General features: G+C 47.4%; 1 protein-coding gene across 1 annotated transcript in view; it reads left to right on the top strand.

Moving 5' to 3' along the window:
• Positions 1 to 2684: 2684 nt before the first annotated feature.
• LOC111158602 (La ribonucleoprotein domain family member 4B) overlaps positions 2685 to 27892 on the top strand; it is a 63902-nt gene continuing 38694 nt past the window's right edge. The window contains exons 1-4 of the mRNA XM_022520738.1: positions 2685 to 2817; positions 3420 to 3479; positions 20102 to 20252; positions 20625 to 20765. Coding sequence (XP_022376446.1) covers positions 2737 to 2817; positions 3420 to 3479; positions 20102 to 20252; positions 20625 to 20765 — 433 coding nt within the window. The 5' untranslated portion in view covers positions 2685 to 2736. The remainder of the gene's footprint in view (positions 2818 to 3419; positions 3480 to 20101; positions 20253 to 20624; positions 20766 to 27892) is intronic.

The following is a 27892-nucleotide window of genomic DNA, read 5'->3' as shown; positions in this document are numbered from 1 at the left end:
CCATATCCCTCTTCCAAGGGGAACGAATACAAACTCCCACCTCTCTGTCCACATGTTGTTTTGAAGAAAATTCCAGACATCATATTACTGACCCTGTAAATATTTCAGTATGCAACTCTGTAAGGCCTGTTTTTTTTTTTTAAATTAAAGATATCCATAGCATCATTCTCACATCTTAGAAAATATAGTAATTTTTTGATACCATCAAATATCCCATCGGTACTGCTTCCCTGATTGTCATTTGTTTGAATTGAATAAAGCCACACAAACCAAGTAAAGCCATGGTTTGGCCAGTACGTGCATCGTGTGTCGTTGGTGTTGAGGAAGCCAGGCTACTTGTCCGAGTATTCCGCACTGCTGGGATCCGCAGGGGCACTGTTCGTAGTGAGTTCGCAAGTAAGGAGCAGCGAGTCAGTAATGAGACCATCCTGGGCGTGTGCGCACTGTTCGTTTGTTTGTTTTGCAAGACCACTTCCTGGCCTTGCTGCGGGTTCTGTCAGGAGGCACAGAGTCTCTGACTGAAAAAATATAGGTAGTAGTTGTAATAAAGGATTCTTACAGTTGGATTTCCCCTTTTGGCTGTCTTACCTTGTTTTTTTTTTTTTTTTTTTTTTTTTTTTTTTTAAGATTTATTTATTTATTTGACAGAGAGATCACAAGTAGGCAGAGAGGCAGGCAGAGAGAGAGAGGAGGAAGCAGGCTCCCTGCTAAGCAGAGAGCCCCATGCGGGGCTCGATCCCAGGACTCTGGGATCATGACCTGAGCCGAAGGCAGAGGCTTTAACCCACTGAGCCACCCAGGTGCCCCTGTCTTACCTTGTTTTTAACCAAACATCTTTTTTCGTTGAGAATCTTACAAATCGAGGAGTTCATAGTGGCAAAGTGTTTACAACACCTTCTGTGACATCTAGTTAGCATCCCATGACTTCATTTTCTGGTGTTTGGGGAGAGTCGATGTCCGTCCGTCCGTCCCTCCCTTTCTTTCTCTTTTTCTTTCTTTCGGTTTTATTTATTTGAGAGAGAGAGGGAGAGAAAGAGTACCAGTAGGGGGAGGAGTGGAGGGAGAGAGAGAAGTAGTTATCCAGCAGAGCAGGGAGCCCAGGATCATGGCAGGAGCCAAAGGCAGACGCTTCATCGAGTCACCCAGGCGCCCCTTGACGTTCCTTTCTGTGATAGTTTCACGTGTTGCAAACTCTTAGAGTGTAACGTCTCATACCCTGACTTTGGAGGACGTTGACCTCCATGAAACTGATCTGTTTCAGGCGTTTCTTCGCTTTCTGCAGTTTATATCGCCAAACCTGTGAGCACAGAAGGGATTTTGTGCTTCCGTGCCTGATGGTGGCGTTGTCCGTTGGAAGAGATTACCGCCGGCCTTCAGAGGGTTTCATCCACGGGAGCTTTGGGAATTTATCCTAAGCGGATTAGTGAGAGTCGGGAGCACCGGCGTAGAAACGAAGAACCTGCCTGGTTACCTTGCGAGACAGAAGTAGCTCGCTTTTAAATCTCTGTATCTGGCCGTGGCTGCTGTGTTTCAGGACAGCCTGAGAGGAACCTGGATTGAAGCCAGCCCTAGTGGCGCTCTGAGGCGGCGCAGCGCTGCAGAAAGAGGGAGACACCAGAGGGCAGCCCCGGGTGTCTGAGAACCCGGCTCGTAAGCTGGTCGTACGACATAATGAGTGTTGTTGTCTAAAAGAGTCATTATTTATGCTGTTTGGGAAAATCAGATGAGATCGCTCGTTGGAAGTTCAGTCTCTAACTGTTGAGGCAAATCAGTGCCTTGGAAAGTCTGCTTTGCAGCAGCGGGGCTCGATCCCAGGACGCTGGGATTATGACTGGAGCTAAAGGCAGAGGCTTAACCATGGAGCTGCCCACATTCCCCAGTCCTGCTGTCTTGAGGTGGTTTTCGGTTTGTGTGGGTCAGGATTTTGAAGGGATTTCTTTTTAACTAATTATTGTTTATTTCTCTTTAAAACTCTTGTTCTGGAACAAAATAAATTCATGGGGCCAGTCAAAATGATACATGTAAATTTGGGATTCATCAAATCACGAATTGTAGTCCTATTTTATTATTTTCTGTTTTTAAGAAAATGGATTTCTGAATATGAGTGGGTTTGTATGTTAACACGTGATTTCTAGTCTTAGTATATTCTTGGGTTGAATTATGGGCAGATTCCTTTTTTTTTTTTTTTTTTTTTTAGATTTTATTTGTTTAAGACAGAGAAAGAGAGAGAGAATGTGTGCACAAGCAGTGGGAGAGGGAGAAGCAGGCGCCCCTGCTGAGCAGGAAGCCTCATACGGCTCAATCCCAGGACCCTGAGATCATGACCTGAGTTGAAGGCAGACGTGTAACCTCTGGAGCCACCCAGGCGCCCAGTGGGTAGATTTTTTTAAACTACCCAGACTGCAGAGGCGCCTGGGTGGCTCAGTCCGTTGGGTGGCTGGCTCTTGATCTCTCCTGGGCTCTTGATCTCAGGGTCATGAGTTCAAGCCCTGACTTGGGCTCCATGCTGGGCGTGAGCCCAAATTTAAAGTAAATAGGTAAATAAGCCGCTTAGACTCCAGAGGGATAAACACATGCCCTGGAAAACCCGAGAATTTTAAGACTTCCTAGTAACTTAATTTTGAGCATCCGTTGTATTCTGTACTTCAGGTTACTGATGTGTTGTCTCCTGTTGGTTCACAGCATTCTACGGTCGCCATTCAGCTTCTCCCAGTGCAGCCACAAAGTAAACAGCTCATGACTTCTGATCAGGACACTAAGGTCGTGGCTGAACCGCAGGGCCAGCGAGTCCAGGAAGGGAAGGACAGCGCTCATCTGGTGAGTGTGGGTCGAGGCCAGAATTGGCCTGGTGCCTCGCTCTCCTCTCCTCCTCACAGAGGCTGTGTTGGATTTAATAAGTAAATCAGAGTAGTAACTCTGGCAGATCTTACAACCGAAGTATAGGTGTTATATTCTGAATAAGTTTATGCGAAGCTTAGTAGTAGAGGAAGCAGTAGTGGGTGAGAGAGAAAACACGTATCTCCAGACACTTAAAAGCTTTTGGAGCTGAAATCACCAAGAAAAATGCAGTGGTTTATAAATACTGTAATAACATTACACCTGTTCTACGGGTAGGTATTTAAAGAATTAACTAGGACTGTAAAATAAATTTTGACTGCTTTTAAGATTTTACCATATCAAGCAAAGCAGATTTTTAATTAATTTTCCCCATTGAAACTACAAAGAATTTGGCTTACAGTGGTCAGTTAGAATTTTAAAATATTTTAAGTTTCTAGGCTCCTACATCTTTCTGAATATTATTGATTTGTCATGTAAAAATGTATTTTTCTTAGGGGGTTTTGTTTTTGCTAAACTACTGTGGTTTGAAAATACTGCTTTCCATTGTACTGATGGTGTGTTTGATGTTTTCAATTTTACAGATGAATGGTCCCATATCCCAGACCACTCCTCAGACAAGCTCCATCCCAGCTTTGAGTCAGGTAATTCACAGCCGAGGCTCATGAATGAACGACTGTGTATTGTAACAAAATTAGAACATGCTGATGTTTCCCAACAAAGGGGGTCTGATGGTGGGGGAGCCCCATGTGGGTTGTTGTAAGTGGCCAGTACTTTGTGTCCTCCTTTGGCTTCTGTGTGTGCTGCATGTCTAGGTCTACAGACGGGTGTGCGGCATGTTCATTTAGTCTCAAATACTCTTCTCGGTGTTCTTAGTGATCCACTGGTGATCTGTGGGCTACGTATGATTAGAGCTACATTTTGAAAGTCTGTTCTTTAAAGTACACAAGTCATAGTAGGCTTTTACTAAGAAAATCAGCTTCACGTTTTGGCTGTGGTTAATGAAAGAATAAGCAAATGGAGATGCACCGCTGTTCAACTCTGTCTTTACCTTATGTGCATACGCATATGTCAGGTGCATTTGGGGCCGCTCCAGACTTAGCTTGGCATCTTCTAAGTGATCTTACAAACCTGGCACAGTTTAGAAAATAAAAACTTCTAAAGTAATCTTAGAAAACTTAGAGTAAATTTTGTCCACATTGCAAGCAGTTCATGTAACATCTGAAGGAGGGATTGGATTGCTGATCCTTTTAATAAGGTAGAATTTTTTTTTTAAAAGATTTTATTTATTTATTGGACAGAGATCACAAGTAGGCAGAGAGGCAGGCTGAGAGAGAGAATGGAGGAAGCAGGCTCCCTGCCGAGCAGAGAGCCCGATGCAGGGCTCGATCCTAGGACCCTGAGATCATGACCTGAATCGAAGGCAGCAGCTTAACACACTGAGCCAACCAGGTGCCCCCGTTAAGGTAGAATTTTTAAAAATGAAAGATTCCCTCCAAACTATTATTATTTCATTGTTGTTATTGTATATGTACTTTTTTTGGTATATTGTATTTTACATTGATTTTTTAAAATGAATTTTATAATATTTTAAGTAGTTTAAGATCCCAGTACAAGACCTTTAGTAATCTAAAAAGGAAATTATACAGAAATCATTAAAAAAAATCTTTTTAAGACCAATCTTCTTCCTCCCCATGGTTGATTTACGGTCCAACATAATATTCAGATAATCTCTTTAAAACTTATTGTAAGGATAAAACTAAATTTTGGTTTTTTTGGTTTTTTTTTTTTTTTTTTTTGCCTGTTTTATTAATTTATGCATAAATATTGAGACAAGACCTGTCTAGAAAAGAATTGAAACACTTGAGCCAGAATGTAGAATTTCACTTCTGTACAGAAAAAATTGGCAACTAGTACCGCCTGTATGTGCTGTCACTTTTAAGAGCTAATGCCCTGTAAGAGACCTTGATGACAAGTTCTTGCTTCGGCCTTGATCTTTTGCACCTCTGGTGGCCCTTGGGCACATCCCATCTCTGATGCAAAGTTTTGTAAAATGTGGATGTACTATTTGCCAGTGTTAACAGGGTGTTGCACACTTAGGTTTTCATAGGATCATTAAATAGTAGAGCTCAAGGTGCCCTGGGAGATATCTGGGCTTAGAACAAAGCTTTATTTACAACAAACTTAAGCATCTTTACAGAAAATGAAAGGATACCACATTTTTATGGAGTAGTAATCAGCATATGTGTATTTCCCCTCATTTTTTCCCACATGGCATGATTTCATCTATGTATCTCCTTGTCCTTGCCATTATGGTATTTTCTTTATGTTGTAGTGCTCTGGTTCTTTAGCCATTGGTTTGGGGGCATTTATATTGTTTTTCTTTCTTTCCTGCTGTTATAAACGGCATGGCTTTGAATAGTTTCTAGCTGGCATCATCACGGTGCGCCCGAGTGTGTGGGCGTGGCCGTCGGTGTTTTGGTGGCTGAGTGAGAGTGTCCGGCAGGCTGATTCGGGAAGCGGTCTCTTGTAGGTTCAGCCTTCCTCCAGCTGGACATGGTGAGAGTAGAATTGCCGTAGTGGTGCCCAAATAAATGTCCGAATAATTCAGGAGCAACTTTGCATTTATCCAGTGGTAATATTAATCCTATCTATTGTACAACCCCCCCCCGCCACTGAAACCTTACTGAATAGTAATTCTTTACAACCCCAGCCAATCAGTGAGCATCAAAAAAATTGATCTTTAGCTCATGAAGTTGAGACCCAGAGAGGCTTAAGTAATTTCCCCACGATTACTTATCTGTAGAGTGGTAGAACCATGATTTGAACCCAGGCAACCCGGCTTCAGAGTCCAAACTCAAGGTGAGATGTACCTCCTCTCTGGTATCTGTTATTTCATTTAAAAAAAGAACCAAGTAGAAAATAATACCCCAAACAAAAACCTATTAGACTGATCTCTGAGTGGATGGAGTTAACTTGGGATAAAGTTGTGAGGATTTTAGGTGGGGAATAGCATGACTTGTATTTTAGGAAGATGACTTTGGCTTCAGTATGTTTTTATATGTAATAGATTGTAGTGAGCAAAGAAGGTAAATAGGAAACTGTTAAGGAATGGAGGTTAGAAGTGATGATGGTGGATCGGACTAGGAATGAACGGATTTCAGATTATTCTGGAGGTGGGTTTAACCACACCAAGTGGTGGATTGGATTGGAGTGAGGGAGAGATAAATCAGGGGTAGTGGAACAACTTGATGGATAGTGGTTTCATTTATTACGAGATGGAAGAAATTGGAGAAGGAAAGGTTTGTGGAGGGGAAATCCAGCTGTTGGAAACTCAAGCAAGCAGTGGGGGGCAGTGGGCCCAGTTGGACCCCAGTGGAGAGGTTGGAGTCTGATGGGTTTAAGTTTGAAATAAATAGAGAGAGGTTTTATTACTTACTACTTTATAAATTTATTATATAGAAAAGACCATTAAAACTATGTAAATATGTGGGGTGCCTGGGTGGCTCAGTGGGTTAAAGCCTCTGCCTTCGGCTCAGGTCGTGATTCCAGGGTCCTGGGATCGAGCCCCACATCGGGCTCTCTGCTCAGCAGGGAGCCTGCCTCCCACCTCTCTCTGCCTGCCTCTCTGCCTACTTGTGATCTCTGTCTGTCAAATAAAAAAAAAAAAAAACAATGTAAATATGGATTGGGATATATAATTGAAAAGTAACTGAGTTACTACTTGGAATGAAATCAACTCTAATCCCTTTTTTTCCCTCTGTAATTTTTTGCTTCTCTTGACAGACGTTTATGTCCCGCAGTGGCATTCTTGGCTTTAACTTTTCTCTTCATTGATGCATCCTTTTCTAATCACCTGTACTGCTTTTATAATTTGATTAAAATTTATTTAAGAAGTTATGTTCTATATTATTTTTAAAAAATGTTTCAAGTGGGGTGCCTGGGTGGCTCAGCTGGTTAAGCTTCGGCTTTCGGCTCAGCTCGTGACCCCAGGGTCCTAGGATGGAGCCCCGCATCGGGCTCCCTGCTGGGCGGGAGCCTGCTTCTCCCTCTGCCATTCGCTCTGCTTGTGCTCTCCGGCTCTCTCTATCTATCAAGTAATAAAATCATTAAAAAAAATGTTTCAAATGTCTTAGTTTTCTCTCAGCAGTTTTAAGACCCAAAAGGGCAGGAACTGTGTAATGGACTTCATTGATATGTCTTTGCAAGGCATACTTCACCTAAATTGAAAAATCTCATTAGTATCAGCATGTTGTAATTGATAGTTTAGTTGTTTATTCTTTTTTTTTTTTTTTTTTTTTTTTAAGATTTTTTTAATTTATTTATCAGAGAGAGAGAAGGAGAGAGAGTGAGCACAGGCAGACAGAATGGCAGGCAGAGGCAGAGGGAGAAGCAGGCTCCCCGCCAAGCAAGGAGCCCGATGTGGGACTCGATCCCAGGACACTGGGATCATGACCTGAGCCGAAGGCAGCTGCTTAACCAACTGAGCCACCCAGGCGTCCCTTAGTTGTTTATTCTAAAACTTATCTTTATCTAATTATACATATATCTGGTTACCATAGGAATTACGTATAATATCCAGAAGGTATAACTGCCTAATTTTTCATCCTCCTTAACTTTAATAACACACAAAAACTGTTCTCTTGTAAAATTCTCCTCCTCATGTTACTCATGTCACAGATTACATCTTTATCGCTTCATGCCCAATAACATAGACTTATAATTTTTTTTATGCATTTGCCTTTTAAATCTGTAGAAAATAAAAAATGGAGCAGTAGATCAAAATAATAATACTATACTGACTTTTGTAACTGTTCATGCATTCGCCTTTGTCAGAGAGCTTTGTGTCTTCACGCAGCTCTGTGTTACCGTGTCCCGTGTTTCCTTTCAGCCTGGAGGACTCCTTCAGCCTTTCTTCCTGGGCAGACCTGGTGTGAACAAATTACTTCAACTTTTGTTTATCTGAGAATGTTTTAGTTTCTTCTTCAGTTTTGAAGGACTGTTTTGCTGGATAAGGAATTCTCAGCGGGCAGTTTTTTCTTTCAGTGCTTTAACGATATCTGCTCCTGCCTTCCTAGCCTGTAAGGTTTCTGATGATAAACTGGCTGATAGGCCTCCTGAAGAGCTCTTGTACCTTACAGGTAGCTTTTTTCTTGCTGCTTTCAAGATTGCTTTGTTTTTCAACAGTTTGATTGTAATGTGTCTTGGTGTGGGTCTCTGTGTTTATCCTACTTAAAGTTTGTTGAGATTGTGGACTTGTAAATTTATGTATTCATCAAAATTGGGAAGTTTTGGGCTACTATTTCTTCAAATAGTCTCTCTTGCCCTTCCTCTGTGGGGACTCCCACGATGAGTGTGTTGGTCCATAGGGGACATAGATGATGTCCTGTAAGTCCTTCAGGCTCTGTTCACTTTTCTCTGGTTTGTTTTTTGTTTTTTGTTTTACTCCTCTAGATAATTTCATTTGTCCCCTGTTTAAATTTGCTGATTCTTCTGACTACCCAAGGCTGCTGTTGAAAACCTTCTAGTGAATTTTTCTTCAGTAACTGTACTGCTGTTCAGCTCCAGAATATTTCCTTTTGGTTCTTTTTATAAATACCTGTCTCTTTGTTGGTATTGTCATTTTCATTTTGTTCATGTTTCATTTTACTGGTTAACATTAGTTCCTTGTCCATGTTTTTCCCTTATTCTTTGAGCACATTTAAAAATGTTGTTTTAAAGTCTTTGTGGAGTAAGTCCCATCTCTGAGCTTTCTCGGGGATAGTGAATTTTGTTCCTTTGAGTGAGTTGTGTTTTCCTGTGTCTTTGTTTGCCTTGTGATTTTTGTTGTTGCACGAGAACTGGGCATTTGATTTTGTGTGTGTAATGTCTTACTGTTTTGAGGCTTTCCCAGATTATTTTTGTAAAGACTGTCCCTTGTCATATGTGTGTTCATTGAAGTCTCTGTGCTTTTAGCTGGTGTTAGCAAATGTTTTGACAGAGATTTCTGTTAATGCCAGGCACTGAAACAGACAGTCCAGACACCTTCCTCCCCGAAGGAAACAGGAGAGAGGCTACAACTACCCTTTCTAGTGTTCATAGACTGGCTGTTCTGAAACAGCACCTCACTAACTAGCTCATGTGCTCGAGACTTGCGGATCAGTCCACGGTGAAAGCCTCAGGTCTTCTCAGGACTGTTCTGAGCGTTTCTCTTGCCTGGGTGTGGCTTTTGGAATTTCCCGTATACATGACTGCTGTTGATTTCCCTGATTTCCCAGAGTTTCGCCCTAGCTTTTGTGGGCTTCAGACAGTCCCTTATTTACTTTATCTTTTTTTTCTTTTTAAAGATTTTAATTATTATTTGACAGAGATCACAAGCAGGCAGAGAGAGAGGGAGAAGCAGGCTCCCTGCTGAGCAGAGAGCCCGATGCGGGGCTCGATCCCAGGACTCTGGGATCATGACCTGAGCTGAAGGCAGAGGCTTTAACCCACTGAGCCACCCAGGCGCCCCTCTTTTTTTTTTTTTTCACACTTTAAACTGAAATTTTTTTCAATTTTTAAAGATTTTATATTTTTATAAAATAGGAGAGAGTGAGAGAGCACGAGCAAGGGGGAGGGGTGGAGGGAGAAACAGATTTCTCGCTGAACAGGGAGCCTGACTCAGGACTCGATTTCAGGACTCTGGGATCATGACCTGAACTGGAGGCAGTTGCTTAACTGACTGAGCCACCAGGCGCCCCTTTTCGTTGTTTTCTTGATATTTCTGAGAGGAATGAAAGCTTGGAGATACTTAGTTCCCCATTTTCCTTGACTTTTTAAAACATTTTAAATGAGGACGTTTTCTAAGCTGTTATTAAATTGTTTTTCTAATAATAGGGAACTACTGATAAACTCTTACTGCATGTAACTTTTACAGAAATACAAAACTTGATTGCCCAAACCAATAAAATGCAAATTAATGACATTTAGTCTGTCAGGTGATGTTTTACTGGAACTAAAGCTGCATCGCCAGATGCTTGTGTTAGTAGTTCCCCAGGGTTTCTTCAGCCTGAGCTGCTGAACGCCACATGCACAACTTGCCCATGACTTTGCTGGTGTGTTTCTATGGCATACCTGGTGTCGCTTGGCCCTCACCAGGCATGAGTGAGTTTGGGACACTTTTTTTTTTTTTAATATTTTATTTATTTATTTTACAGAGAGATAGAGGGCGCAAGTAGGTAGAGAGACAGGCAGAGGGAGACGGAGAAGCAGGCTCCCTGCTGAACAGGGAGCCTGATGTGGGGCTCGATCCTATGACCCCAGGATCATGACCTGAGCCAAACTGAGCCACCCAGCCACCCCTGATGCTGGGACATTTTAAATCCAACTCTTTTCTCAACAGAGCAGGTCAGTTAAAGTATTGTAGCGTAGTGCCCCTGTGCTCCTCAAGTTATGTACAAACGTGGGCATGTCTTTAAGATTTTGTGTTTACATCTTTTTAAATTAAATTATTTACTTGAGAGTGAGAGAGTGTGCACGAGTGTGGGGAGAAGCAGAGGGAGAGGGACAAGCAGAGTCCACGCTGAGCACGGAGCCTGACACGGCGCTTGATCTCATGACCCTGAAATTATGACCTGAGCTGAAATCAGAAGGTGGGTGTTTAAGGGACTGAGCCACCCAGGTGTTCCTTTGTTTGCATCTTTTAATCCTTTCAGAGCACCTGCAGATTCCGAGGCCAGTACAGACCTCGGTTTGAGGTAGTTGATGGGACCAGTGCTGAGACTTGCTGTTCGCATGCATTCCTAGAGGCATAAAGAGGGACCAGCATGTGGGGGTGGGAGATGGTCGTCCTGCCTAGTTGGGGGGATGATCTGACAAAGGATGGTGCGATTGGGAAAGCATGGCTAGAAGTCATGACAGATGGGCAAACGCAGGCCGTGCTGGGGTTGTTTGGTTGGGTTCCGTGGATGGACTAGAGAAGGTGAGGAGGGAGGCATGACAGAGTAGGAGGCGGCTCTAGAGCTGGCCTGGCACCAGAGTGTGAGGACTTCAGAGGGGTATTCAGGTTCTGATCTGAGTATTTTACTTACTGTCCTCATGCCAAGCCTTTAAAACAGCTGTTGTTGGCCCCGCTTTACAAATCAGAAAGCTCCTAACACAGATTAGATGATATTCCAAAGCTTATGCATGTAGTCAGCATAAACCGAGACTCATACCTGGACGATAACCTGGACTAGGAAGGGTTTTGGGAACTTTCAAGGGACTTGGTGCTATTGGCCTGGTGGGTGTTGATTTTCTTTTTTTCTCTCATTTGCTCTTTCCTTTGTCTTAGAATTTATAGACATCTGTGCAAGTGAAAATAATAAAGTAAACCTGATGTGCCCATCGTGACCTTGAAGAGCCCCCCCCCCCCCATTTTGCTACTGGTATTTCATCTCTTCCTTCCCTATACACACACACTTTTAAAAAAAAATGATGCGTATGTATTTCCTTCTTTTTTTTTTTTTTTAAAGATTTTATTTATTTATTTGACAGAGAGATCACAAGCAGGCAGAGAGGCAGGCAGAGAGAGAGGAGGAAGCAGGCTCCCCGCTGAGGAGAGAGCCTGACGCGGGGCTCGATCCCAGGACTCTGAGATCATGACCTGAGCCGAAGGCAGCGGCCTAACCCACTGAGCCACCCAGGCGCCCCTGTATTTCCTTCTTGACTGGCTGGGGTGTTTGAGAGCAAATCCCGACTGTGCACCATGAACACTGCCATGTGTGTCCCTTGTGGACGCCGTTGTGGCGTCGCGCCTCGCAGGTACCCCTCTGTACCTGCGGTCTTGGTTCTCAGATCCGGGAGTGAGCTGCAGCTCCCGCTGCCTGTACACTCGAAAGAACACGTCTTTGTTGTCGTTTCTCCCTGGGGAACAAACACGCTAACCCTTGGGTTGCCGTCATCCCATGGCATGCAATTCAGAGAATGCGGAAACAGCGTGGAGAACGCAGGCGTCTGGAATGTCTTGTTCTGGCTGGGATAACAATTGTAGGGATTTTTTTTTAATTGAATTTATGAGAATAGGAAAAATACTACAAAAATTATGTATTCTTCTTCTGAGGCTTTGGATTCCACGTGGCGTTTGGTCTCTAGTGCGTGGCAGAGGACGGCTGCTCAGCGGGGCCTGTGGTAGTTTGGGTTTTGGATTTGAGTGGCAGGGACATGTGACTGCTGTGCAAGGGGTTATTTTTGGTGCCTGGGTGTCGGCCTCTCGTCCGAAGTCACAGCAAGTTAGCGCGAGATGCACTTGGGGAGGCTCCGAGCAGGCGTGGTTGTGTGAGCTTTTCAACTTTCGAACATGGGTTGTTGCTTCAGCAAAGAAGGAAGCAGTGACAGGGACAGCGAAAAAGCTGGCCTGTTGCCGGAGTCTGTGGAGGAGGCGGAGTCGGGGCGCCGGATAAGTAAAGCTTTGTCTTCATTATTTGATACCCTTGAAGGTGAGGGGCTGACCAGTGTCCGACATGGAGGCGGCGGCCGGGCGGCTGCTGGAGCCGCTCTGTGGGTGAGGGCTTCTGTGAGCCCGGGGCCCCCGCGGGGGCTGGGGCTGAGGCTGTCGTCGGACTCTGTGTCCCCTCCCGTGCCCCAGTTCCTGCCTCGGTCTGAAAGCTTCGAGGAGAGAGAGACGAATTCAGAAGCCGTTGCTCTTGAGCACTGTTGTGGCCGTGTCTCGGTCACTCGCCGTGTGAGCTCTGTCGGGGAACGGGGTTTCTCTGAAGACGTTTGTCCCAAAGGTGACGAGGCTCTGTCTTCCGGCCAGGGCGTGCAGGGAGGTGCCCACGTGGGGAGCCGTCTCGGCCATCCCCCAGCCGCTCGCATAAACGCCCTCACCGAGCACGACAGGGCGGTAAACGTTCAGATCGTTCAGATCCGAAGTGACAGTAGCTCTTCAGACAGGTCTAGCAGGGGGGTGACGGCCAGACACCCTGTTTGCGGTGGTCACCAGGCACATGGGGCTTGGGGAGAGAGCGAGTTGTACAGTATTTGTGTTGTAGATCCTGACGGCCTGGGCCTCGCCGAGGAGCTGTGTGCCCCCATGTATGGTGCAGCTGCTGGGGAAGACAGTCGCTCAGCTGTCACCTCTGAGGGACTTCGCAGAGGGGCCCGGCCTCCAGGAAAGGCTGCACAAGGCCCAGGACAGTTAGCTGCCCCGCAGGAAGAGCAGTCCCTATGGGGCATGCCCAGCCCAAATGAAAGGAAGGAAGTTTTTAAGGAAAATATCCAACCTGGTTTGGAACTAATGACTGTGTCTTTAAGGGCTCACGCTTGCACTGGGTTCCCTCGAGACTGCTCAGGAAGCAGCACAGTATGTAATGCGGGCACACTCCCTGCGCTTCACCGTAATGTGGGCACTAGCTCGCCGGGACGTGTGTGTGCCCTCCCTGAAGGAAGTGAGAACTGTAGTCTAGAACAGGTAAGTCCCACGGGTGACTCGCACGCTGATTCACTAACCCACCCTTCAGAAACGGAGAGAAATGGTGACTCTGGAGCTGTAGCAGCGAGCGTAGGCCAGAGCTTAAACTCTGAAAAGGAAAGAGAAGATAATTCTTTGAGACCACTGAAAGACAGTGATTATTTCCGCTTTGATGTTAGCAGGCCAGAAGGTAGTCTCCTTCCCCGGAGTCTAGATAGGATTCATCCGAGTTGGGAAAGCTGTGTCCCTTGCCTGAGCCTTAGAAACCAGCGTCTTCCCGTTCATGCCAGTTTCCGAGAAGTAGCCCCTAACGGACCCGGTGATGCTGGACCAGCCCGCCTGCTGACGCCAGCCATGGCCGGGGGACGGCAGCCCGGTGTCTGCAGCCTGAAGCCTGGAAGCGTCCAGCCTGTGAACAAAGCACGCTTGTCTTTGCGATCTGAAAGTAGTTCATCTTACCCAGATAAGGATAAAATGAGCATTTTGGAAGAAGAGGGTCATGGACAGAGGGCTTTCGAATGGAGACCTTCACATCAGGTGGCAGACATGTGTGCAGACCCTGGGGCCAGCCCGGCCCAAGCACAGATCTGCGATGTAACTGCTGCGCCGTGCAAGACGGGCGCGGAGGGGGTGTTCCCCACAACGGGCAGCCCGGAACTCGGAAGCTCCCAGGAAGTGCCCCCGGATGGCAAGTCTCTTGATGGCTCCGGCTGTTTTCAGGGTAGCTTTATCTCCTCTGCGTTTGCTTTCGCCGGCCCAGAAGAACGTGGAACGGGCCCGTGTGTCAAAACGGAAGATGAGGTGTGTGTGAAGAGCGCAGTGAGTGACCGGCCAGGGTCAGGAAGTGCCCGAAAAGAGTCACTGAAGGCCAGTCCGAGAGAGACCCGTGAGGATGACAGAGGAGATGTGAAGTCAGACTCGGAAACCACCTCCCACTGGGAGACGGGCTCCGCACCCCGCGGGGCCGCTCTCAGGCCGGCGGCCTCCACGGCGCCGCCTGGTGGCAGCAGCCACTGCACACGGGAGGGCGGCGCGGCCGGAGCCCTGAGTGCCTGCAGACGGGAGGGTCTGGGTCGCACACCGCCTCTGAGCCCGGGTTCGAGTCCGGGTGAGCAGAGGTCACAGGCAGGAGAGGCGGACTCTGTTCACAGCCATGAAGAGGCAGGACTGCAGCAGGTTTGCTCAGACTTGGCTGAGGAGCGCGCGGATGCCTTAGGGGGTGGCGCGACGGGGACGAGCACGCGGGCAGCAGCAGGTCGGGGGGAGAGGGACAGCATCCACGTGTGCCGCGTGAGCACACACGCACGCCACGTCGGGCAACGTCGTGCCGGACCCGTGCCCAGTGGCCCTGCGTGGAACGGCGGAGTGGACTTTGTGGGAAGTCCACAGGTGACTGTCCGAGGCATGGAACTGGGGGAGACTCTCGAGGCGTGTTCCCGTGTGGCCCGAGTGCACGGATGCACCGACCCCCCTCACGAGGTGCTGCAGGTGGTTCCCGTCACCGCAGGGGACAGTGCAGGAATAGCGCCACATGGCAGGGCCCGTGTCGTCTCCCTCACAGGAGACGCTGTACATATACCTGCGAGTCCTGCAGGAGGGGACCTGCCCAGCTTCCCAGGGCCGTGGTGCTCCCCGTCTCTGAATGAGCCCACCTGTTACTCAGTGGGAGCGTTTGCAAGTGCGACGTTTTCTGAGGGACCGGCCGATGGCTGCCAGGAGCACCCAGAGGGCTGCGCGTGGGCTCGCGCCGTCGGGAACGAGGCCTTGGAAGAGGAGCAGGGGCCCCGCGCGTGTCCGCCCGGGAGGCCGCCGGCCGTGGAGGCCGCTCTGTTCTGGCTGGAGAAGCCCCTGTACCGGCTGCCAGCGGCAGAAGAGGCTGTTCTCTGCGGATGGCAGAGTAGAGGTGGACAGTTAGTAAGTATGTTTATCGGTGTTCATTATTGGGGAGTGCTGGGGCTTCACTTTGATTGCTTTTAACTTCCACGAAGTTCTGTTCTAAATAATGGACAGTCGTTTGGATGTTTACGTCAGGCCGTGAGTTCTTGTAGCCTCTGCTTAACCATTTCCCACCGGGGGACCGTGACTCAGTGGACCGCGTGATATATTTGGGCCAGCGTTTGTGGGCCAGCTGTCGCGGGCACGTATCTGGCCGTCAGACGCAGCTCGGTGCAGGCCTCTGCGGTGAGGGTGCGGCGGCTGCTCCTCAGGGCTGCCCTGCCCCGCCCGCTCCTTCCTCACGACCCCCTTGTCGGAGCGGAGCAGACGTTTGTCCCATGGCGTTTTAAAGTCCTCTCACAGAGGCCACACTCGGACGGCGGAGAAGACTCCAAGTCTGTGCTTCCTGCTCCACGTTTGCTGCTTTTCACTGGTGTGGATGTCCGTCTCGTGTCCGGAGAAGCCCCTGCAGGCCTTGGCCACAGGGTGCTGGGTGCTGCTCCTCGGAGAGGCCGCAGGCGCCGCCGCAGCCCACGGTCGGTGGAGCGGCTTCTCCGCAGCCCGCGACGAGCCCGAACACCGCCAGACGCACGGCCCGTCCTGCGCTTCACGGTCCTTCTGGACACGCGCGACTGAAGGGCAGACGTTTAACACCAGAGTCTCGTTGGCTCAACCGGCAGTTTGTTTTGTCTATAAATTCGGTTTATTTATGCTATAAACCGGGGCGCCTGGTGGCTCAGTCGGTTAAGCCTCTGCCTTCGGCTCAGGTCATGATCCCCGGGTCCCAGGATCGAGCCCCGCGCTGGCCTTCCTTCTCAGTGGGGAGCCTGCTTCCCCTCTGTCTGCGGCTCCCCCTGCTTCTGTGCTCGCTCTTTCTCTCTCTCACACACATGTAAAAAATCTTAAAACTAAAAAACAGTTCACCCAGTTTCCCAGCCCCCTGCCACAGCCACCAGATTTGTTCTACGAGCTTGGCTCATTTGTTCGTTTTTAAATTCCGTGCAGAAGTGAGATCGTCGGGTGTCTGTCCTACGGGTCTCCTTCTGCCGAGAGCCCGGCAGCTCTGCCTGTGTCGTCGCGGGCAGCAGGCCTTCCTGGTCTACTTACGACCGAGTGAGGCTGCGTCGCGCATTATACAGCAGCACACGCTGCGGTGGCTTCCGTGTCTTGGCTTCTGTAAATAATGTTGCAGGGGACGTCCGGTACGGATACTTTTTTTCAAATCGGTATTTTTGTTTTCTTCAGGTAAACATCTGGAAGTGGGAGTGCTGGATCTTACGGGTTTCTACTTTCAGGTTTTTTTTTTTTTTTTAAAAGATTTTATTTATTTATCTGACAGAGATCACAAGTAGGCAGAGAGGCAGGCAGAGAGAGAGGAGGAAGCAGGCTCCCCGCCCAGCAGGGAGCCCGATGGGGGGCTCGATCTCAGGACCCTGGGGTCATGACCCGATCCGAAGGCAGAGACTCAACCCACTCAGCCATCCAGGCGCCCCTTACTTTCAGTTTTTTGAGGAACATGCATACTGTTTTCCAGAGTGGCTGCCCCAGTCTGCGTTCCCCCCAGCAGTGCACGGCCTCCCCTGTCAGCATCCTCACCAGCACTTGTTATTTCTTACCTTTTTGATGATAGTTTATTTACCTTTTAAAAATGTTTATTTATTTATTTAAAATAAAGATTTTATTTATTTATTTGACAGACAGAGATCACAAGTAGGCAGAGAGGCAGGCAGAGAGAGAGGGGGGAGCAGGCTCCCTGCCTAGCAGAGAGCCCGATGCGGGGCTCGATCCCAGGACCCTGAGATCATGACTGAGCTGAAGACAGAGGCCCAACCCACTGAGCCACCCAGGTGCCCTTGATTTATTATTTTTTAAGAATTTCTGGATGCTCTACTTTGAAAGAGTGGTGTTGGCCATTTATATAAAATATAAATATATTTATATATTTATTTATATAAAATTTATATAAAATTACTTCAGGGATGGGGTCCCTGGGTGGCTCAGTGGGTTAAGCCTCTGCCTTCAGCCCAGGTCATGATCCCGGGGTCCTGGGATCGAGCCCTGCATCGGGCTCTCTGCACCATGGGGAGCCTGCTTCCTCCTCTCTCTCTCTGCCTGCCTCTCTGCCTACTTGTGATCTCTGTCAAATAAATAAATAAAATACTCAAAAAAAAAATTACTTCAGGGCATGGCTACTAAGGTTAGCTCACTTTTTTTCTTTTTCTTTTTTTAAAGATTTTTTTTTTATTTGGCAGAGAGAGAGAGATCACAAATAGGCAGCGAGGCAGGCAGAGAGAGAGGAGGAAGCAGGCTCCCCGCTGAGCAGAGAGCCTGATGTGGGACTCGATCCCAGGACCCCGAGATCATGTCCTGAGCCGAAGGCAGAGGTTTAACACACTGAGGCCCCCAGGCACCCCAGGTCAGCTCACTTTATAATAACCACTGCTTAGCCATGAATTTTCGGTGGAAAAATAAGGTCGCCAAGCAGGTGAAACTTGAGTTGTTGATGGATGCTTGGAGTTCCACATGACTTCAGGAGAAGACCCACACCTTAAAGAAATACAACAGACAAGTTATTTTTCATGTGAATTACAAGAAGGTAATGAGTTTTTGGTAATGTTTTGTTTTTGCTGATGTTAGAACAGTTTTCTAATTACTGCCTTTGTGGACATGTTACCTAAGCTCTCTCTGCCATCGTTTTCTTCTTCATGACACCCTCATAGGGTTGTTGGGATCCTGCGCAGGAAGGTACGTGAATGTGCCCGGCACATAGCAGACTCGGGGTAGTTGTCATGTCATCAGCTCCTAAGTATATGTCCCCGTTCTTTGATCCCTTGTCACTCAGGAGGATCACTTGGATACGGTTAACTGCTCACAACTGTGCCGAGTCCCAAATTCTTGACTTGGATTGGAGTGTTCACCACCGAAGAAGTAGTACCTTTCATAAGGATCGGTTTCTTCTCAGTTCTGGCACAAAATTCTTGTTGTTCTTTATTAAACATTCATTCCTTGAGCACCTTTCGCAGGCACAACTGTACTGAGGTCAGGACTACGAGGCACTAGCCGTACCGTGGTGAGCAGAAGGGACGGACCAGTGGGAAGGTCAAGTGTGTTGCGGCAGGGCGAGCCCTGCGCTGGCTCTGAGGCTGTTGCTTCCGGCGTTGCGTCCTAGTGTGACGGGCAGTCCGCGCGGGGGACGCCGCAGAGCAGGTAGCTCCGGAAGGTGCTCACGCTGGGAAGGACCCGTGTCAGTGGGCAGCAGGAACTGGAGTGTGTGCCTGAGGTCGGGGCCACTTCAGGGAGTTGAATACAGTAACGTGGGAAGGCTTGGTGTGTGTTGGTACATGATGGAGAGTCCAGTGAGGAAAAGGCCTTGATACCAGCATTGGACTGGGAAAGAGAGAGGGGAGGAGTTCAAAACAAAACAAAATAAAAAAAAGCAGATGGAAAACATGGAAATGCTGGGGGAGGGTAGTGATGTCTGTGAAACACGGAGTGTCTCCTGAGTCGTCCTCTTTGCTCAGGAGGGCAGGGGTCGTGTCTGCTTGCTCACTGTTTTATGCGGCCTGCTGAGCGCCGGGGAGGCGCTCCGTGAGCGTGTAGGGAGCGCTTCCTGGAGAGACGGGAGGAAGAGAGAGAAGCGGTGCGCTGAAAATGAGCTGGAAGTTTCGGTGTCCCTTAGGGAGGGAGAAGAACCGGTGCTTCCGGGGTGTGATACTCCCGGAGAAGGGGAGCCTCGCTTTCTGCCCTGTCACGCGTGCTTCATAAGGAGAATCCCAGACAGGCCTCATTAGGCCTCTGGTTCCAGGGCGGGGTGGTGGTGGGTTCCCTCACCTTGTAGGTGTGAGCAAAGTGCATACTGTCACCTAACCACATGGCCTCTCGTGTCCGTGTCAGAGGTTTGGTTCTCACTGCAAGCCTTAATCACCCCAGCCAGGGGGACTTACTCTGTCTTCTGAAGGGTATTAATCCACACTTGTCCTCCATGGCGGATCATGATATTTCCTGACCCTTTGCACGTCTGGGGACAGTACAGCGCCACATCTGCCCTCGGGCTCATGCAGGGAGGCTGCTCCCAGTTCAGGGCTCCTGCCTGACCTTCCCTGAGAGCTCCTGGGACTAGCACCCTTGTCGCTCTCTGAGGAAACTCCGAATTCTGTGTGGTGGTATCAAGGCTGTGTTACGTGGGCAAAGGAAGTTGCTTTAGGTTTGCTGAGAGCATTGTGACGACGAGTTGGAGTGAGTTGGAGCAGCTGCCCCAGGGACATTGATTTTTCTTTAGACTCAGATATCCACTTGAGGTGTGTGAGCAAGAGAAGAAAAATCGGGCTAGTTAGGTACACCAGAGAAGAGCTCACCCATCCCCAAAGGAAATGAAGGTGTGAGCATGTGGACAGTGGGGGAGCATTTGGGACAAATAGCATGTCGGAGCAGGAAGGAGACCAAGGTCCTGCACGTGAGTGGCCCGGAGCCCTTGCTGGACAGAACCATTGTGGGACCTTTGCTCTTCTGAGGGACTTGTGTTGTCTGTCTCCTTTGCTTATGTGAATGGTGGAGATTGAAGAATTTTATCCATCTACAGTCCGTTCAGGTGGTCAGTCTGTGAGTTGTGTCTGGGACAGAAATGACAGTTGGGTCCCCAGTTATTTCCTGAATGTCCACGAAGGCAGGTACCTCGTCTTCCGTGTGCAGTTTCTGGAGAGCCTTCTGCGTATTGGGAACTGAGGAGCCTGCTGGTGGACGAAGCTGAGCTCGGCCTGTCAGCTTCTGTTCCTTTGCACGACGTTTCCTCCGCAGTGGACGTGTAAATAGACTCCGCCTTTCTGGCCTAACTCTCTCACACAGACGTGTTTCAAGTATGAATTAGTGAGTAAAACTGTGTTTGATTGGATTTGGGATACGGATGTTTGTCACATTCTCCCCTAGGTACCGACAGCCAAGGTTTCGGAGTTAAACCCTAATGCTAAAGTGTGGGGGACGCCGGTGCTGCACTTGGAAGCGGGCCCCGCAGCGGACGGCGGTGTGAGTGCCGACTGGGAGGAGCCGTCGGGCCCGTGCACGGACTGCGGCCAGGAGGGTGAGCTGTGGGCGTGACCGGGATGTGGAGAGCCTTTGCTCTCACGGTGTGGTCTTTGGTGTGGTCTTTGTTCCCGGTTACCCATCTGAAGGAATTGCTGACTGGGGCCCTGCCTGGTTCGGTCTGCAGAGCGTGCAGCTCTGGATCTCAGGACTGTGAGCTCAAGCCCCACATTGGGCGGGGAGCCTAGTTAACATAAAAAAAATTGAGAAAATTTGTTAATTAAGATTTGTGTTGTGGTTATAGTACTGAAGAGCCAAGGAGTCCAAGTTACAGAAACTGAAGCAGCTGCATCTGTAAGCTTTTATTTTGTTTTGTTTGAAAAGAAAGTTATTCTGATTTTGCGTTTTGGGATCAAATTCCTCATTACAGGGTTGGATGCCAACGGTGATGGTGACAAAAGTCGTGAGAATGTGGCGCTGTCGGATTGGCAGGCGTCAGACCAAACCGCTGTGAGCACTTTGGCTCTGGGTCGCTCGGAACATGAGTCTCCGCCGGAAGATAGCGAGACCGGTAAGGCTGTGTCATGAGCTCATTTTTATATAGAGTGTGAGCTTTTTCATTTTGCTTTTTAAAATTTAGCTTCAGTCTTTCTCCAAACACCGTGCCTTTCATTGGTTTCTTTGATTCTCCTTGAAATTGCCTCTTAAGTGGGTATGAGCTCTGTCAGGAAGGCCCCACAGGGAGCGGTTCCTGGAAGGCGGATCTGGGTTGATGGGGCGAAGCGGGAGGGGGACTGCAGGGCGAGGCGTCCGGGACACTACAGCGAGGGGCAGGGAGTGCTGGAGGCGAGACTTGGAGCCTGCGGAGCTTACTTCTTCATAAAAAGGGACGGTGAGTGGAAGGCTGTTTGCAGAAGAGAAGGAGCGGGGGCGGGGGGAAGAGAGCAGTTGTCGTGGGGCCGGGATGTGGGCAGCCGTAGAACCACGTCAGGGAGATGGACGCGGCCGCGGCCGGCTCCCCTGCGAGTTGGTTCTGTGTCTGGAAGGTGAGCGCAGCGAGAAGGCCCCGCAGCCGGTGGGGCGGGCCGTGGCTGCCCCAGAGCGGCTGATGGGGCCGTGGGAGCAGGACAGGTAACTCGCTGAAGGTGGCTGACGGGAATCACGCAGACCAGAGGCACGGGGAGTGTGTCTGGTGCCCCAGGGGACGGGCCGGAGCCACGCGCGAGCTCGAGAAGGCCCACCTTCCCGGCATGTCGCCTCGCGAGGCTTCCCAGGAGGCGGTGTGTTAACACGTTCCTGCATGTAGTGCTCACGCGCTTCCGGGGGACAGCAGTGCGTCCATGTTGGTGTGTCCCCTGACAGGGCGAGCCCCGTGAACACCTTGCCTTCACCGTGGCCGCTGGCGCTTGTCTTCCCGCCCTCTCTTCCTCCCACCTCTGCCTCTGTCACCCACAGCCTGTTCTCCCTTCCTTCCTTCCATCAGCTCTCTGCCTCCGGTGTGTCTGGTCCTGACCGGATTGACAGTGGCCGAACAAAACATGTAGTGTGCAATGCTGTCGTTTTGAATTCGGGATCACAAACTCCCAGCTGTGCTGCCATGGAGCCCGGTGTGGCCGAGCTCCTGGACGGCTGTAGCGAGCCCTCTGTTTTCTCCTAGACCCTGGTGCTCTCCTCCTCCTCTTTCTTGGGACTGTAGAGCTGTACACGGACGTACAACAAGCATCACGTGCTGGAAGTGGAGCCCAGCTTTTCTGTAGGTTTTATTTGCCCTGGTTTGGCGCACACAGTTGGGGGCATGATAGGGTTGATTTGCTGACTTCTACTCCCACTCTGTTCTCTGCCGTGTCTGGTAAGATGTGTATGTCCCTGCGACGCCAGATCGTGGCACACCTGTCACTGCTGAAAGCTTCCTGGGCCCCTCCCTGCCCCGGGCAACCACTGATACAGGCTCTCTGTCACTCTGGGTTGGTTTGCATTTTCTAGAATTTTATATAAATGGATTTTTATGGCATATGTGCTTTTTGTGAGGCTTCTTTTACTTGGCTTACTAATTTCGAGATTCACTCATGTTGTGACTTTTGTAGGTCATTTTTCGCTTTTTCCGAGCGCAGCGTTCCGTTCCATCCTATGCCCCAGTTGGTTTTTCATTCACGTGCTGGTGAATATTTGGGTGTTTTCCAGTGTGGGGTGGGGCTCTTACCAATAAAGCTGCTATGAACACTTATAAGGCAGGACTTTGTATACATGTATGTTTTTGCTTCTCTTGGGGAAATACATAAGAATGGAATCGATGATCACCTGATAGGTTATCTTCTTAAGAAACAGTGGGGCTGTGGTCTGTAGTGGTGCCACTGTGAGCCCGTCCGCTGTGGAGTGAAGCCCCGGCCGTGCCACCTGATGTGATCAGTCCTTTAATTTCAGCCCTTCAGAAGGTGGTTGGATCGTACTGTAGTTTTAAGTTCTTTTTCCTAATGACTAATAGTGTCAACCATCTTTAACATACGCATTTACCATTTTGGTGAAGGATCTGTTTGGGTATTCTGCCCATTTTCCTGCTGGGTTGTTTAATCACTGAGTTTTGAGAGTTCTTTATATGTTTGTACACAAGTTCTTATCAGATTTATAATTGCAAATACATTCTCTCAGTCTGTGGCTTGTCTTTTGTTTATCTGACATTATCTTTTGAAAATTAGACTAGACTACCTATAAAATTTAGTAGTCTAGTTTTTTTTTTTTTTAAAGATTTATTTATTTATTTGACAGAGATCACAAGTAGGCAGAGAGGCAGGCAGAGAGAGAGGGGGAAGCAGGCTCCCCGCTGAGCAGAGAGCCCGATGTGGGGCTCGATCCCAGGACCCGGGAATCATGACCTGAGCCAAAGGCAGAGGCACAACCCACTGAGCCACCCAGGCGCCCCAGTCTAGTTTTTTTTTTTTTTTAAATCAGGTTTTTTTTCTTCTATGGATCTTGCTTCTGGTTTTGTATCCAAGAAATCTGTGCTTAATCCAGAGTCACAAAGGTGTTCTCCCAGAGGTATAAGTTTAAATTTTACATTTTTAAGGTCTGTGGCTCATTTTAAGTTAATTGTTGGATATAGTGTGAGGTACAGCAGCAAAGTCTTTTTTTAATCACCATTTGCTAGAAAGACTCCCCCTTTTCGTTTGAGCTGTCTTTGTGTTGTCATCAGGATCATTTGTCCCTACATGTGTCTGTTTATCTCTGGACTGTGTCTTTCCACGCATCTGTTAAATCTGTTTTCACAACAGTGCCACACTGTTGTGATTACTGTAATTCTTAAAAACAAGCGGTGTTAGCTTTCCAATTCTGTTCTTTTTCAGAATTATTTTGGCTATTCTAGTTCCTCCTTTTCATTTCCATACAGGTTACAATGACCTGGTCAGTGTCTGTCTCCAAAGTGGTGAGATTTTATTGGGATTGCATTGAATCCATAGATCTCTTGGAGAAAAATGGCATTTAAAAAAATTTTTTTAAAAATATTTTATTTATTTATTTGACAGAGATCACAAGTAGGCAGAGAGGCAGGCAGAGAGAGAGGGGGAAGCAGGCTCCCCGCTGAGCAGAGAGCCCGATGCGGGGCCCGATCCCAGGACCCCGAGATCACGACCTGAGCCGAAGGCAGAGGCTCAACCCCCTGAGCCACCCAGGTGCCCCGAAAAAATGGCATTTTAGTGTGGTGCACGTGAGCTGTTGTATGTCTACACCTGGTTAGGTCTTCCTTAATACCTCTTGGCTGTATTTTTTACTTTCCAGTGTCCTGGTCTTCCATGTCTTCTGTATTTAAATAATTATCCTTAAGTATTTCATATTTTTGGGGGGCTGTTGTAAGTGATTTTTAAAAAATTTAATTTGAAATTATTATAGTATACAGAAATACAGTTAATTTTTGTAAATTGACGTTCTCTGGAAACATGTTAAGGTCACTTACTAGTTGTAGGAACTTTTTTGTGGATTCCATATCTTTTACATAGACAGTCATGTTATTCGTGAGTACATTCAGCTTTATTTCTTATCCAATCTGATTCCTTTTTCTTTCATTCTTTCTTTTTGTCTTTCTGTCATTCTTTTTTTCTTTTTGTCTTTCTGTCTGTCTTTGCCTCTAACTTCTTCGTCTTGCCTGATCTCCCTAGATAGAGCCTTCAATACAGAGGGGAATGGAGGGGTACCTGGATGGCTGAGTCAGTGGAGTGTGTGGCTCTTGATACGGGGTTGTGAGTTCCAGCTCCACGGTGAGTGTGGGGTGACTTTTAAAAACAGGTGAGCAGATCATGAGAGCAAACATCTGACTAATCGTAGGGGAGAGACATTGCATTTTACAGTAAGTGTAATGTTAGTTTTGGTTTTATGTACATGACCTTTATCAGGTTCATGAGGTGCCCTTCTGTTACGCTTGCCGAGAGTTTATATAGGGAGGGGTTGTTGGAATTTGTCATGCTTTTTCCTCTGTCGTGGCAATGATCATAATTTTTTCGTTTAGTCTTAGGATGATTTTTCATGTATTCAGTCCACCTCATATTCCTGCAATAAATGTCACTGGGTCATGATGTAACACACTTGATTTGTTGTTAGATTAGATTGGCCAGAATTTTGCATAGAATTTTTATACCTGTGTTCATGAGGGATGTTGGTCTGTAGTTTCTTTTCAGTGTATTCCCTCCTATGCAGTTTGTTTTTGGGAAGAGGTTATTTCTTTTTTAAATGAAGAAGTGGAGGCATTTGGGCCTAGGGTTTTGTGTTAGGGTAAGTTTTCAGCTGTAGCTTTTGTTTGTTTTTAAGTAGGCTCCACACCTAGCACGGAGCCCAGCACGGGGCTGAAAACCCACAACCGTGAGACCAAGACCTGAGCCAAAACCCTAAGTCAGACATTCAGCGGTCTTAGCCACCCAGGTGGCCCTACAGTTTGCTTTTTCATGTAGGGCTACTCAGGTTTTCTGTATCTTCCTGAGGGAGTTTTAGTTACTTGGGTCTTGTAAAGATTCAGTCCCCGTCATCTGAAATGTCAGCTCTGTTTCTTAGACTTGCTCCTAATGCGTGTTGATTCACCGTCTGTAGGATCTGCAGCTGTGTCACATAACTCCTTACTGTTATTGGTAATTCGTGTCTCTTTTCTCCCTGTAATAAATCCGTGTAGAGGTTCGTCACTTTTGGTGGTCATCTGAAAGAACCAGTAGTTGGTTTAGTTGTTTTCCTCCATTGTTTTTCTCCTTCATCTTTCCTTGGTTTTCTTCTGATGTGTATGATCTACTTTCTCTTGGTTACTTGGGGTTTACTTTTCTCCCTAGTGTCTTACAGTGGAAACGGAGCTCATTGATGAGAGGCATTTCTTCTTTTCTGAGGTAGCTGTTCACTTCCATAAGTCTCCGAAGTAGTCCGTTAGCCTCACAAATTCTGATACATAGTGGGTTTTTGAAAAAAATGCAGTTCAGAATTATTTCTGATTTCTTTTTGAATTTTTTTTCTTTGATCCATGGGTAATTTACAAGTCTGGTATTTAGTTTCCAAATATTTAGGGATTTTCCGGGAACCTTTCTTTTCTTGGTTTCTAATTGAATCTCCTTATAGTCATGGGACGTAATTCATATGACTTGAATCCCTTTAAATGTATTAAGATTTGTACTGTGGCCCAGAATCTGGGCCATCTTAGTACATGTTCCCTTTGCCCTTGAGAAGAATATGTATTTTGCTTTTGTTAGGGGGGTGCTCTGTAGTTATCACTTCTGGTGGTCTTCATTCGTTTGTGTAAATTTGGACCTCCTTCTGGTATCCTTTTGCTTCCACCTCAAAGACTTGGATGTTTCTTGTAGTGCGTATCTGCTGTGGTGGATTGTTTCAGCCAAACCATTTTTATTTTACATTCATTTTTGCTTTGTATAGAATTCTCTGTTGTCAGATTTTTTTTTGTCAAGCCCTTTTTCTTTATCAGTGGTCTTGGGCGTTTTGATTATGATGTAACTTAAAGACAGTCTTTATGTTTCTTATGGTAGGTGTTCATTGAGTTTCTTCAGTCTGTGATTTATAAATGTTTTCACCAGACTTGGAGAAATGTTGGCTATAATATCTTCAAATGTTGCTCCTCCCCCAATGCCTCCCTGGCCGTTTCTTTTCTTTCTTGATCTCTGGCTATTTCTCTGTTAAGACCCTTGAAGTTGTCCCAGAGTTCACTGATCCTCTCTCCTTTTTTTTTTTTTTTTAAAGATTTTATTTATTATTTATTTGACAGAGATCACAAGTAGGCAGAGAGGCAGGCAGAGAAGAAGGGAAGCAGGCTCCCTGCTGAGCAGAGAGCCCGATGTGGGGCTTGATCCCAGGACCCTGGGATCATGACCTGAGCTGAAGGCAGAGGCTTTAACCCACTGAGCCACCCAGGTGCCCCTCTCCTTTTTTTTTTTTTTTAATACATATTTTTAAAGATTTTACTTATTTATTTGACAGAGTGTGATAGCACCAGCCAGGGGAGGGGCAAAGGGAGAGGGAGAAGCAGACTCCCCGCTGAGTAGGGAGCCTGATAGGGCACTCTGTCCCAGGACCCTGAGATCATGGCCTGAGCCAAAGGCAGAGGCTGAACCCACTGAACCACCCAGGCATCCCATCCTCTGTCCTTTTTAAAAATTCTTATTTCTTGGTTTCATTTTGGAAAGTTTCTGGTATATCTGTCTTCAGGCTCATTAATCTTCTATAATGTCTAATCTGTTGTTAATTCCATCAAGTATGTTTTTCATATCAGACCTTGTAGTTTTCATCTGTAGAAGTCTGATTTGGGTCTTTTAAATATTTTTCATGTTTCTACCTAACTTTTGAAGCATGTGGACAGTTGCCATGATAATTATCTTGGTCAGTGTTAACACCTGTGTCGACTGTTCTTGCTAGGTCGCTCTTAGTTAATGGGTGACTTTTCCTGCTTGACATTCATGGTAATTTTTGGTTGGGTGCTTGGTATTTTTGTATTTCTTTCTTTAGATAGTTTGGTTATTGTTCCAGGATGCATCTAACTGACGTGGAAATAATTTGATCCTTTTTAAATCTTGTTTTAAAGTTTGTTAGGCAGGAGTGGAGTGCTGCTTAGGAGCCAGTTACTTCCAGCCCCTGAGGCAAGACCCCATGCTCTGTGTAGCTGTGGTGGGAGCAGGCACTGCTTCGAGCCCTGTGTGAGGGACGGAGGCAGGCTGCTTCTCGTCCTTTTGGGTGGTTCTTACCCACTTCCCGGGATCGCATCACACCCATCCTGTGACAGAGCTGCCTGCTTGTGAGGCCTTCCTGGTGCGGCCTGTCCTGGCACCCTCTCCAGTGCCTCTTAGCTCAGCATGCCCACTGGCTTCTTGGCTTCCCATCCCACTTGCAGAGCCCGGGCTTGGGAAAGTTGTAGGTCTCATATCTCTTTGGGACCACTGTTCCTACATCTGGAAAACTTGTTTCATTTACTCTGTTTTTCCATTCAGAAATATTTATTCAGAGCCCACCATGTGCCCTGTGTCCTTGGGACGCATCAGTGAGTGTAACTGACAAGAGCCCCTGCTGTACTGAGCGTCCTCTGCTTGGCAGAGACAGACAATTCCTACTACACATACTAAGCTTGTGGTAGGTAGGGTAAGGGGATGGGAATGACAATAGAAAAGACAAAAGCGTAAGGAAACAGTGTAAGAAAAATGGGGTAAGGTGACAATTTTTTCTAGCTTTATTGAG

Source organism: Enhydra lutris, unplaced genomic scaffold (genome assembly GCF_002288905.1).
Source record: "Enhydra lutris kenyoni isolate GAN:26980312 unplaced genomic scaffold, ASM228890v2 scaffoldscaffold61, whole genome shotgun sequence".
Taxonomy (NCBI): Eukaryota; Metazoa; Chordata; class Mammalia; order Carnivora; family Mustelidae; genus Enhydra; species Enhydra lutris.
Note: the sequence above shows the minus strand (reverse complement) of the source record. Positions and strands in the feature narration are given on the sequence as shown.